This window comes from Papilio machaon, chromosome 8 (genome assembly GCF_912999745.1).
Source record: "Papilio machaon chromosome 8, ilPapMach1.1, whole genome shotgun sequence".
Lineage (NCBI taxonomy): Eukaryota > Metazoa > Arthropoda > Insecta > Lepidoptera > Papilionidae > Papilio > Papilio machaon.
The window spans coordinates 3,405,309-3,419,721 of NC_059993.1; the positions used below are offsets into that span (position 1 = coordinate 3,405,309).

At 30.0% G+C, this 14,413-nt stretch overlaps 1 protein-coding gene across 1 annotated transcript; it reads left to right on the forward strand.

Annotated features, from left to right (window-relative positions):
• Positions 1 to 425: 425 nt before the first annotated feature.
• On the forward strand, positions 426 to 10,617 carry LOC106720667 (myrosinase 1). Its single transcript, XM_045678923.1, has 10 exons — positions 426 to 520; positions 810 to 946; positions 2,381 to 2,549; positions 3,722 to 3,992; positions 4,751 to 4,886; positions 5,258 to 5,355; positions 5,623 to 5,754; positions 6,014 to 6,187; positions 7,656 to 7,900; positions 10,356 to 10,617. The coding sequence occupies exons 1-10, from the start codon at positions 477 to 479 to the stop codon at positions 10,510 to 10,512; spliced, it is 1,563 nt and encodes a 520-aa protein (XP_045534879.1). The 5' UTR covers positions 426 to 476; the 3' UTR covers positions 10,513 to 10,617.
• The last annotated feature ends 3,796 nt before the right edge of the window (positions 10,618 to 14,413 follow it).

Genomic DNA, 14,413 nt, shown 5'->3' on the forward strand with positions numbered 1-14,413 from the left:
TAGTAGTATGTCTTAGGGACATAACATTTATGACAGGGACCGAACAATTTTTCGTTTTTTTTAAATATCACTAAATTTAGTTAATTTACTTTGTTTTTGTACCATATAGTTTAGAGTGTAGAATATGGTTAACGACAAATCGAATGGAGGGATTCGAACTCTTGACCACGTGATCGGATTTCGGTATACGTAAATATTAGGCTATTAGCAAAATTAATTTTAAAACAAAACGTTATAAAACGAATAAAAGAAGACATAAAAATTTCGCATATTTTTGCTGAAATGTCTCAACTTATGTTAAAAAAATTATCAATCGTAATATCGTAACCTTCTCGGAGTAACACATGAGGTTGTCAGTCAGCGGTCAGTGATGGAATTCATATAATCATATCTTTCTCTAAGGAAATCCCAGAAGGTTGTTCCGTAGTTAAAGATTGTATTAATGACAGCATGTGAAGTAAACTTTAGTTTGAACAATGCGGAGCTCGCGCGGAGTCGCCCGTTTGGCAACCGACCTCAGGTTAATTATTTTATAACATTTACGTGTTACTATTAACGCATTGTGTCTATTAACTATTTGATAGTTGGATTAATTTATTTTTTTACTTCGCTTTTTCTTGGTAATAAAATCAAATAATAAGTGTGTGATTTATTTTTATTTTTTCATTTCTTAAATGCTTTGTCATAAAAACTTTTTATATAGAAATAAAGAAACACATATAAACTACTTTTCAGTGTCGCGAAATAATATTTTTTATTTATTATAATTAGAATTATTTTAAACAATTTGTGTTGAATTTTTAAAACAGCCTGTGGTGCCTGTTGGCACAGGGAGTGAGCGGATATGTCGACGGATCTGGCTTGAGCAACTATTCCTTTCCCGATGACTTTATATTCGGCGTTGCGACGGCCGCGTTTCAAATAGAAGGAGCATGGAATATAGGAAGTAAGTATTATATTTTATTTTAGTTTATTATTCAAGAATATAGATATATTTTTATATATAAAAAATCAAACAAATACATGATAACATCTCGCATAAACCTATCACAGTTCTCTCACTTCTTATAATAAGGGTAATTGGTTCCAATTTCAGCTGGTTATTGAAAATAATATTTATGCAATGTTAACACATGAATAGTTAATGAAGATGGTTATATTGGGAAAAAAAATTAATTCTGGCCAAAATAAATGACACAAGTAATCAAAATTAAGTCCACATCTTTATAAAATTTAATATGCACGTTTTTTTCATCTAATTTGCCAATAGTAAGTAGAAATTTTAATAAACTTACCTGTATTCTGATAACATCATTACAATGTAATGCCTTTCATTAAATAACAAATTGTAACAAAACTAAAACAATGTAAGATAATTTATCTTGTTATTAGCTTGGTTTTAACTAAGTAGAACTAAAGAGGTCATTGACATAGAAGCCGAATTACCAATTTTACTCAACATTAACGAAACGAATTCAGTCTCATTATCAATTCTTTTTCAGCCTGTCCTAATTAATTTTCAGTTTTCAGGGCGAAGTGATCAATAATCGTATCATGAGTTCGGAAAAAACTATAATTTTGTTACGTATTTGAATACTATTGAATTATTAATCAATTAAATTCGTCAAAATTTCGAAATTGTATTGCAAACTCCTTTAAAAATTTTGTCCCCACAACGTTTTTATGTTCCCACAATATTCTGAGTGTACTCAATGTACTTCACCGTACGAAAAAATTATATTATTTGGTACAAAAAACGTTCGAATCTCAAAGACGGGGCAATTTATGGCATTAAATTTCCTTAAGCGTTACATAAATTTTGATGTTTATATCAAAGGTAGGCGTAATTAACATATTTTAGAATATTATAAGATAAGGGCTTTAATGTGGCATCATTTGCATTAAATAGGATAAAACAACTCTTTAATATTCATGATTTATTATTTTAATGTAAAATCAATTCTGGAATCTCTGTTGGTTTTCCCTGCTGAAACCTGTATAAAAAACTTCTATGTCTTCTTTTTTCAAAAAAGTGAAAAAGGATAACAAAATTGTCTATGTGTTTTGGCAGTTGAAACACACGGTCTGGATAAAAGTGTCTCACAGTTCTGTAGTTGATGATGAAAAAGAGTCTAAAGGTTAGCGCGCATTTGTCCACTCGGCATCGCCCCGCCTCATGATTGTTGCGGCGCGTTCACTCGCCGCCATTGCCTATTGTCGCCGATTTAGCGGGATACAGAGATAAATTTGTTAGCAAACGATTTTCTCGCTTGTACGGGTTGAACCAGATGAAATTTTACAACACAATATAATTTCTTTAAAAACCAAATATAAGTCGATAGTCAATTAAAATGTGTATAATATTATAATCAATTTGCAGATAAAGGAGAGAGCATGTGGGATACGTATCTACACAAACATCCAAACTTCACAGTGGACGGGTCGAATGGAGACGTCGCCACAGATTCTTATCATAAATATAAAACGGATATTAACTGTGTCAAGTCTCTAGGTTTGAAGTATTACAGAATGTCTATATCATGGCCTAGGTAACTTTAATTTTATATATTTTAAAACCATAAAATTAAAAAGTCATTTACAAATATTTCTTTTAACTATAAATTCGAATTTTGTACTATGATATAATTCACAACAATAGTCGAAAAGGATTCTAACCCACGATCGCAAAATCGGTAGTCTATATAGCTAACTATTGGGCTAATGGTGTTTTTTTTACATATACGAGTATAAATAACATAATTGGTTAAACCTAGCACGCAGGCGTTATCAATTTCTCGATCCGTATTTATCTGGTAAATACTAATTCCCTCCATTGGTTTTTCCTTATAATCTTACTTTTTACTAATATTATAAATGCGAATGTTTGAATGGATGGATGTTTGAAGGTATCTCTAGAACGGCTGAACGGATCTCGATGAAATTTGGTATAAATGTAGAACATAGTCTGGAAGAACGCATAGGTTTTTCTTTTAATTCCACGCGGACGGAGTCGCGAGTAACAGTAGTTTAAAATAAAACCTTTACTGGTTACACTATCTACTTAGATGTAAAATAAGACAGGGCCATGGCGTTGTCGGTAACAACCTTCTATATCTATGTGTCTATTTTTACGACACAAAATTTATCGGTTTTCGGCACAAGATGGATACCATCCTCCCCTTCGATTGTATAAATCTTACATTTTACTCGAGAGCTCGGAAACAAGTTTCAGTATATTTTTTTAGTAATAGTACGCTTACTTTAATATTTAACCAGTTGTGTGCGACTTTTTCTTTACGGAAAATAATGACTATGACGTACTTTATCTCAATATTTGCATAATTTAAATCAGTATTAAAAATATGATACGTAAATTTTAACAAGTTGCCGGTTTTCCTTTACAAAAGGTCCAGTAATTATTACTACAATGGCCCCCACAAGTTTATTAATATTTGAGTTTCGTTCTCATTATAAAAATATAAAAAAATGACCGCTTAACTTGTTCTTTAAGATTTATACATTAAATCTTTATATTTTTTAATTTATATTTTCTAAACGTATATTTTTTTAGGTTTTAGCCATGAATAATAATAGCATAAGCGTCAAGTTGAAATGATAGCAAGTAATATTCGTAAATTATTTCCCATAATCTGCTTATATTTTACCAAATAAAATTTAAATAATGCACAAAATATATATCATAATAAACTTCCTTTTCCAGAATACTGCCTCAAGGAACTGATAATGTTATAAATAAGGATGGAGTGAGATACTACCGTACTATGTTCAAGGAGCTTTTAAAAGAGAACATCACTCCTGTAGTCACACTATTCCATTGGGATCTACCTACACCACTTATGGACTTAGGCGGCTGGAGTAATCCAAAGATTATAGATTATTTTGAGGATTACGCAAAAGTTGCATTTACCTTGTTTGGTGATGTTATTAAACACTGGTCAACTATGAACGAACCACATCAACATTGTTCTAACGTATGTTAACATTCATAACATTTATCTTTTTTTATTTAAACTTTGAACACACATAATTTTTGTGACATTACATTAGAAATGCAGTGATGTGCTGGAGAGCTTAACTCTAAAAATGTTCTCTTACAGCTAACTTATCTGTTTGAATGTTCGTATTTTATAATATTTTAAATTAACGAGAGGCCTTATAATGGATCTGGTCCTATTAAAATTGTGCTGTTAAATAATAGCGTACTTAATTAAATTTGAAAAAAGATAAGTTTTCATCTAAAAGAGTATGTAGTTTCTGTTGACAATTGTTATGTTGTTTAGTATTTTTCCTCTATTATTTACTTTAATTATTTCTTTTGTTATCCGTTTATGTAATCACAGAACGTGATCAATACATTGTCATTTTTTCCTTATGAATATACAAATATCTATATTCTAGATAAGTAATAACCGACATGATCGTGAATTAAAAGTCATAAAGCACATTTTAAACTGTATTAATCAATGAATAAAATAAATATGTAATCAAGGCCGTAATCCGGATGGATACCGATTTCCAATTCATGCGATCCTGGTACACCTCCTTTGCTCATACCATGACATAATTATTATGTTTTAACCTATAAATGACATACAACAAAATACTTCCGCACTGACTGCTGTCTGATTTATTACTAAACAACTTCTTAGGGTTGATTTCACATATTAAGTGTCCATTAGAGTTTAAAGAACAACTATGTGTGCGGCAGTTACTGTATCTTCTGTTTTAGGGATATGGTGGGGATAATTTTGTCCCAGCGATGATGTCTGGCGGCCTCGGAGAGTATCTGTGTGCTCACTACATGTTGCTGGCTCATGCTAGAGCTTACCATCTCTATGATAAATCATTCAGACCACATCAAAAAGGTATGTATTACTGGCTGTAACCTGCGACTTCGTTTGCTTACAATTAAAAAAAATCAAACTTCATTCAAATTCGTTCTACGAGTATTATTCGGAAGTTAGTAACGTTGTAACAAATATCCGTTACATTAATCTATGTAAACTTTCGCATTTATAATCCTAGTTTATTTATTTTACTTATTTACACATATTTATTTTATATTTTACAAATATTTTATAAAAGCAATAATGTAAAATGTATAACTCATTTATAATATTAGTAAGAAGTACGATTAAAATGCTTTGCATTACAACATGTGCAAAAGAAACAAAAAAAATGTATCTTGAAAAAATCTTTTCTTGAATATTGTTGTAAATTATGTTTGTTGTTGTAGGTAAAATCGGTATTACCCTTGATGCTTTTTACGCGGAACCAAAAGACCCTACAAAACAATCAGATAAAGATGCTGCAGAAAGATATCTTCAAATGCACGTAAGTAAAAATATTTAAACATTTTATTTACTAACAAGTTTTATAAATGATAATTTTTGATTAAAATGTGTAAAGATTTCTTGTTCGTTGGCATAGACGTGTATTAAGATAGTCGGTGAATAACCTTCTTTGCTGCGAATGAACGTGACCCAAAAAGTACTCTGTTTCATAAGATTTCTTTTCAATAAGGACTTGTTATCTCCAATAAAATATATTTTTGTTTATCTTTAATATTTATGATGTAATATATTCATGTTTGGGTTTTAGTTGGGAATTTTTGCTCATCCGATATATTCTTCGGAGGGAGATTATCCACCCCTGGTACGGGAACGTATAAACAATATAAGCCTCTCTCAGGGCTTCACAAGATCTCGCTTACCGTATTTTACCAGCAGTGAGGTACGCATTTTTACTGTTCATTTTGTATTTACTAGTAAGGAAAATTGTTGCTTGTAGAAATTAAATAATATCACACTTCATTGCGCTTGCCTCGATGAAGAATTAACGGTGATAGTATTTTCTTTTTGCTTTGCTTTAAGATAGCGAATGCGAGGTACGATTCACAAAGCCAAATTGAAGGAGATGATAAAGATTTAAATTTAATTATTTATTTAATAAATCGTTTTTTAAATGACTTACTTAATTTTCTACGTTCTAGATTGAGTTACTACGAGGCAGTTCAGACTTCTTTGGCTTAAATCACTACACAACATATCTCATGTCCGACATGCCGATGTTGAAAGGTTGGCGTGTTCCGTCATGGGATCATGACACCGGCGTTCTATTGGAGCAGAATCCCATGTGGCCTAAACCAGGGGCGGATTGGCTGGGGGTTAGTAACTAAAACAATTTTAATAAAGTACACTTTATTATATGTAAATGCCTACTATGCAGAGTTGGTACAAGCAGGCGACCAGTTATAAGAAATTAGACAAAACATAGGTTTTAAAACCTTGTGGCGTCGACCTCTCGTAATTGGGATAAGGCCAGGGAGATGATGTCTTTATTATTAACATTTCTGTTCTTAACAAATCAATCTTTAAGAGTTTTTTTTTAACATATATACATTTGAATCTTTTAGATCTTTAATTGTTTTCGTAAATGTTTTCTGGGAAATTTATACAATACATTTTATGTTTATAATAATTTAAATAGTACCGCACCGATCTGAACATAAGCAAGTTGCAATAATATTGCACTACAAAATAAGCAATGCTATGTTCACACAATGCAAATAAAACAAACTTATTATTTAGACAGAAAAAATATCGAATAGGAGAGACGGTCTCGTATTCTCTTGACTTTATAGTTGGCATTTTTATTTTTAAACATGTTTCGAATTTATAAGCAAATTTTTTTACAAAAAAAATTAATGATAATATTGGTAAAATACAACTAACTAATTTCCTTAATGATTTTTTTATTTATAAAACTTTGAGGTTAATAATCAATAAAAAAAACTCAATGATGTCGCCTCGAACTTAATTTACAATTCTAATGAAAAATCTAGTTATTGAAGAACAATATTTTAAAAATATTGGAACATAATCGGTAAAAGGAAGTAAGTTAAGAAACTTGAGTATTTATTATATTTTTTTTTAAATCTGAATTGTTTTTCCCGATTGACGACAGGGACGAAAAACTTCGCAAGAAGGTAATATACGGAAAAAAATATTTTTAAAATACGCTAAATATGGCAAAAAGTAATTCAGTTATAATGTTTTACGAAAAAAATAATTATAATATAGTTAAATGAAATAAAAATTTACAGTAATTTAAATTCATGAACCATAAATCACGCATATTTTATCGTCATACATAACTTCCGTCAACACGATCACCGATATAAGATAATAAGTTAGCTTAAGATCCGTATGTAATTTAATCTCCTGTAATTCCCTGCGCCTGGGCATTCCCCAGGTTTGCTAGCTTATACTATTAGTTTTTTATCTGCTTGTTTAACTACTACACTTCTCTGCATGTCGCAGTTAAATTAATAATTGGTCACAAAGGGAAACCCCTTGTAAATTATTATAGAGTGATTCTGTTAGTGTCTTACAGAAAATGGAATAAATTTGTTTTAAAAATATACTATTACTGTATTGGCTTCATCACTAAGGATGTGTACCAAATTCATCAAAGTACCAAATATCAATCTATCAAAAGAAAGTATGTAGAATTTAAATTAAGATTTGTTCCAAATAAACCAAGTTATTAGATAAGTTTGTGCCTTGTATGTATTTTATGTTTTATGTGGTTTTTTTTAAAAAGAAAACCGTTTAAAAATATATTTTTTGCAGGTGTATCCAGTCGGTTTCCGTAAAGTTCTGAACTGGATAACAAGGAATTATGGTACAAGAATACCTATTATTGTAACTGAGAACGGCGTATCCGATTTTGGAGGTCTCAACGATTACGCTCGAGTTTCATATTACAATAATTACTTATATCAAATGCTACTAGCGATGTATGAAGATGGCTGTAATATACAAGGATACTTTGCGTGGACTTTAATGGATGACTTTGAATGGAAGGACGGATATACGTAAGTTAATAGTTAATATTTACTGCTTTTATATGTCATGGTAACCAAGTCATTATATAGTATATATCAATGAAGCCTGAAAAGATTACTAAATTAAATTTAAATAGGCACTAAGACAGCCAAAAGCACATTACTATGTTGACATTTCTGAGTCACCCAAAACAACTGTCACCAGTTACAGAGTTCATTGAACCTTGAACTACTAATGTTAGATTTAAAGAATTAAGCAAAAAATAAAGACAAATAATGACAACACTTTTGTTTGTGTTAAAATATATATTTTACACGTTAATCGAATTCAATATAAATGGATAATTATGTACACATTTCACTAGTTGTTACTGTTTTTTTATTAATATATTATATAACATGTGGATTTATTTTGGAAAGTTTTGGTATCTAAATTGATGATACAATCATGTTAAAAATTTAGATTTTTAGATCCTTAAAAAGGTAAATTTGTTGACATAGATTTGTTATACTTTTCCATTTCAATTGAATTCGACTATAGTTACATCATCACAACAATAAAAACATGATAACAATGTAAATATTTTGTGCTAACTGGAATATAATTGCTGCACAAATAAGGTAATCATTTGTCTGTACACACGCGTAGATAATATGATTCGTGTTAATCCTTTCAATATAATCTGCAAATATCTTTGTCCGTGAAGGTACTTAAATTGCACGTAGATTTGTGGTAATTACTGCAATTGTAGATTAGAGTAGCTAAATGTTTTTTATTATTTGCTTTATTTTTATTTCTTTTTTTTTTAAATTCTAAGTGAAGTTTAGTTCCAAATCATATTTGAAAATACTTAAACATACGAATCTTTATTTTTACATTTTTAGACATCATTTTTAATGTCTTTAGTTTAATTTTATTTGTAATACTCATAAGTTTACTTACTGTATAATTTTAATTTTACAAGCAACATTAAAAATTACATAAAACATAAATGTATTATTTTCATATTGCATTTATAATAACTAGATATAATTTGTGCGCATTTATTCAGTATGTCACGTATCATACATTATTTAAAAAAAAACAACATATTTCTGGATTGTATTTACTATGTTAAAGAACCAACACGATAGTTTTACTGTGAAATTACACGCCGTATCCAGTATTACAACATAACACACACACATATATATATATATATATATATATATATATATATATATATATATATCTCCGTCTCAGTTCTTTCGTAGATAATTCAAAGAATGGTAATACAGTCAAAACCGTTTATAGCGACATCGTTTAGAACAACATACCGGTTAAATTGACCAAAATCAAAGGTCCTGGCTGAATGTTATTACATATCTTTCCTATTAATACCTGTCACCGGTTGTTACAACTATCGGTTTTTACGACTCAATATGAGTAGTCCCTTCGATGTCGTTATAACAGATTTTGACTGTATGTTTTATACAAGTATCTCAACAGTGGAAATCCACAGTTAGACGTTAAATCTATAATTAATTCTAATTTCGCGCAGTTTTCTGCTTTAAGGTGAATATACACTAGAGCATTTTCTCGAGCATATCTATGTAATGTAACGTTCTTACGAATGGTATGGTACAGGTAAAAGCATTGTTTCCAAAGCACATCTGGTTAGTGAAAGGGTGATACATAACAACATATAATAGAGCAGCTCGTTGTTTTGTTACAAGTAAGCTCTAGTCTATACCCACCTTTAGACGTATAATTACAATTAAAATGAATATCAATTAGATTCAATTCACAATGGCCTAAATACTTTGTAGCTTATAAATCAATTTTGCTTATTTAATATTTAAATAGTCGAAACAATATTTAAAAGCTTATGTAAATGTAAAACAACACTGACATTACACAAATAACAAGGTTATCAAAAAACATAGCATAAAGCATTTAATAATGAATTTTAAATATATTGATTATAATATAATACAAAACTAAAACAGAATCAAAGAACGATTATGTAAGATGAGTTGAACGGAAACAAATATGCTATTATGACTTCCTGCAGCGCTTTTAAAGCGATTTTAAATTGGAATCATTCGTTGCGTTATCTTCTCCGAAACATCATAGTTTTTTTTTTTATATTATAAGGTGGCAATTCGTCGAAATAGCTAAGTAACCGCTGTACATAAACATCCGCAATTGAAGATGCGTTGCCTATCTTTAATCAACGAAGGAGGGGACGCATAGAAGCAGAATGTTTGCCCTTTCTATGCGTGTCTTCGTCCTTCAAATCCCACATCTACCCATCCTCTCATTATAAGAAAAGGATGGGAAGGGAAAGAGGACTAAAATTAGGTCTCCGGTCAAACTTTCATTTTTATTTCACTACAAGGACTTAGTTTATCAAATGAGATCATACCAGTCTTAAAAATATTTAATTAAACTCCAATAAAGTTTCTTACTGGGGCGAGACTTCATTAAACTTTTTTGTTTCAGAGTCAAATTCGGTCTCTTTCACGTGGACTTCAATAGTACAGAAAAAACGAGAATACCTAAATTGTCAGCGTTCAATTATGCTGAAATTGTTAGAAGAAGAAAAATCAACTTCAAATACATTGAACAGATACCAAAAGCACATATAAATATTTTATAATCTTTGAATAAGTTAATCCCACGAATCCTTTACTACGTGTATTTAATGTGATATGCACAGATTTCTGTGTAAATAATGTTAAGACTAGTTGTATTATAACACCTCGTTGATTATTATAAGTTGTTGTAAAGTAATAAAATAAATTATTGTTATGAACTTTTACTTTAATTTATTTCTGACGAAACTAACGCACAATAGTATTTATAAAGAACAAAAGGTCTTCAAGAAGAGCGTATCCTTTTTCAAATGCCGGCAACACATCTGCAGTACTTTTAGTGTTGCGCATGGTTATGGGCGTCGATCATCACCTCGGTTTTCCCACCGTTCGTTTGAACTCATTTGTTATAAAAAGCGATAGTAATTTGAAATACATTTGATGGCGTTATTTTTAAAACACAGACTTAATACCCTTGCAAATGTTAAGGTTTATTTTGATTGATAACGCTGCAGTCGACTGTATAGCTACCATTAAACATACTTGATTAATTGGCGCCTTTTACGTTAACACCAATTTATCGATTAAATTTAATAACAAAGCGCTTTAGTAGAACGCGTAAAGACACCTAGAGTTGTGTAAATACAAAACGTATAGTCGTGACTAGTTGACCTCGGAAACAAGCAAGCAACAGGAACTTTGAAATATTTTAACAATGTTACGTTGTTAAACCAGACCTGATTTAAACTATATCAATACTAGCTTTTGCCGGTGACTTCGTTCGTGCGGAATAAAAAAAAAATAAGTAGCCAATGTGTCATATGTTCTTAACTATGTTCCACATCTATGACGTTCGGCAACATCCGTTTAGCTTTTCTGGAGATACGTAATGACAAACATCTGTTGTCTGTCGAGGATTGTCGTCTTACTGATATTCCACTGCGTCATACTTGTATTGAAATACATCTGTCTGTCTCAAATATAATGAAAGGGACGACAGTATTTATATAAGCGTATAAACACTTCAAATCAGTTTTACTTTAGTTGTTTATTTTCATAGTATTTTGTTAGAATAATTGATGAATCACAAATGGTTTTATTTACTTAACATTTATAAATCACTTCTAAATTATGGTTTTTGACATGAAAATAACAACTTTGAAGCGCGAAAGTAATTTAATTTACTAAAATTAATTAGTAGTTATAAGTCCGGATTTTAATAAATCATTGGTAAGCTAGTCAATGCTATTTATAATGCACATCTTTATGAGTGAATAAAAATTATTCAATAAGTTAAATTTTCCATCATTTTTTTTTTCAAATAATGTAGACTAAATATAAACGAAATGAAATTGTCAGTATTTTTCACGGATCTACTGCAAACTAATTTGTTTTCGAAGACTCGACGCTGAAAGATGGGCGTTGTACATTGCTTGCATTTGTAAATTTGTCTACGTTGCGATCTATCTGTCTGCTACCAAACGCTGCGGTAAGAGAAAACATTATCTTGATATTTTTATTTCAAAACAGTGCCCAGAGAAAGAAATTTCATTTGTATATCGATAATTGTTGAATTTTTAAACAAAAATTAACAAAAGTAACTGGAGAGAACAAATGTAAAAAAGACAAAAAAAAACAAAAAGGTAAAATCATTAAGAATTAAAAAAAAAATCTTTAATTATGAATCATTGTTGAAACAATATGCTCTACTATCGTTGTTCTAATGCTCTTTTGTCGTTTCAGAAAAAAAAAGTGTTTTTTATTTAAAATTTGTTAATTTTATTTAAATAATAATGTTGTTCAATTTATTACAAAAAATATATTGTTCATTTTAATTAAAAGCTTTAGAATAGATTTTAGTTATGTTGTGCGATCAGATCTTATTGTACGAGTATGTCTCAAGTTTTCAATGTATTTTGTACTCATTTATTGTCAATCCATTGTATTTTTATTGTTTCATTTGTTAATATTTATAACTAGATGACACTCGAGACCCCATTCGCGGAGTTAAAAAAAACGTAGTAAGTAGCCTGTGTTCTTCTAGACTATGTTTTACATGTGTAAGATCCTTTCTGCCTTTCCGGAGATAAACAAACAAACATCTATCCATACATCGTCTAAATTTTCGCATTTATAATATTGGTAAGACTTATTGAACTTCAAGGAGTGTTTATTTTTCTTAGCTTCAGGTCGTACACGGAATGTGTAGGTTATTTATTGAAAAATGTAAGTAAAAAATATGATGCAATAAATGTTGATATTAAGTAAAGAAAATTAAGCAGTTGTGGAATCTAAGCTCAAGTTAAAAATGTACTTTCGATTATTTAATATGAAGGTTATTTGAAAATTAAAATGTAAAGGACACCTGTGTTTTATACATTGACAATAACAGTGTTATCAAATTAAATTGTTTTAGATTAGACTTCGTAATAATTTCTTTTAGTAAAAAAATGTATTTTTTAGTAATATTAGTCTAATTAATGGTTTGTGGTGTACGCTTTAAAAAACCCAAAGATCTAAGTCTAAGAAGAATGTTAAATATTTTAGTACAACTAGGGCTTACGTAATATTTTTTTTAATATTCGACAAAATTAATTATCGGCAATAACTAAACAAATTATAAAAAACAAACAAAATCGAAACGAATTTAATAAATATTTTTCGTCCAAGTGTGAACCTTATGTATTATTGTATGTGTATTATTCAAATTTTTTCTTTTGTTTCTTATAATACGTTTACTAAAAAAATACCAAGTGCCCTAAGTATTTTTTTAAATTATGTTATTGAAGCTTTATTTAACTATATTAAATAATTATCACAAAGACTAATCAAAACGATATTGTATTTTTTCTTACGGGATAACTACATTTGTTAATAATTTTTATCGAAAATAACGATTACAAAAAAAAAGAATTCCGTCTCAATAATTTATTCAAAAAGACGACTTTTGGTTTTGAAGATTTTTAATTTATTTCGCGGACTACTAAGGAACCTTTAAGTTTATAAATTAAAAATTTAACCTTGTGTTTATTAGTATAAAAAATAATGAATAAAATAGACCAGCAAATTATGTTAAATATTCTTTTTAGGTAATTCTCTTAGATGAATGCCAGTTATCAGAATTTTAATTAGTATAAATAAATTCAGTTGAAAAATAGAAATTGAAATATAAGAACATTACGTTATAAAATAAAATAACATCGCAATCGTTGAATCTATCAACGTTTACGTTTCTATTGATAGTTTTCTGACAAGACAGTATCATGTAAGTACATACGTATTATTATTATTAGCCCGGTCATTAAGAATCATAACGTACTCTGAAAGAGATATAACAAAGCTACAGTTTCAATTGCATTTTTTTTTATATCATAAGGTGGCAAACGAGCCATCTGAATTCGCTGAAATAGCTAGGCGACCGTTGCCCATAGACATCCGCAAATGCAGATGCGTTGCCTACCTTTGATCAACGGAGAAGGGGACGCCCAGAAAGAGGATATCTCCCCTTCCTATGCGTCCCCTCTTCCGCCGAATCCACTTCCCCTTCCCATCCTAATAGGAAAAGGGTAGAAAGGGAAAGAGGACTAAAATTAGGCCTCCGAGACCACACCCATAAGACGAAACGCGGAATTACTTCCACTTCACGCCTGTCTTCTGTGAGGTCGTGGTATTGCACCGGTCGACCCGGTCAATTCGTGCACCCAACAAATATTGTTGTTGATCCCGTATCAATGTTTTAATATAGTTTGAATCTTGTGACAGATAGCGGTACTGAGGATTTTGTGCGATGACGATTAAAATATTTAAAGAAAAGTGCTTGTATTATCTGTTCTATAACTAGTATTATTTATATCTCTTTGTTTTCGGATGACAAAATTTCTGATAATTGTTTTATAACCAGTTGTGTCAACGGCTAGTTGACAAGAATTAGGTTATTCACGCGAAATACATGTAACTAAATTCCTT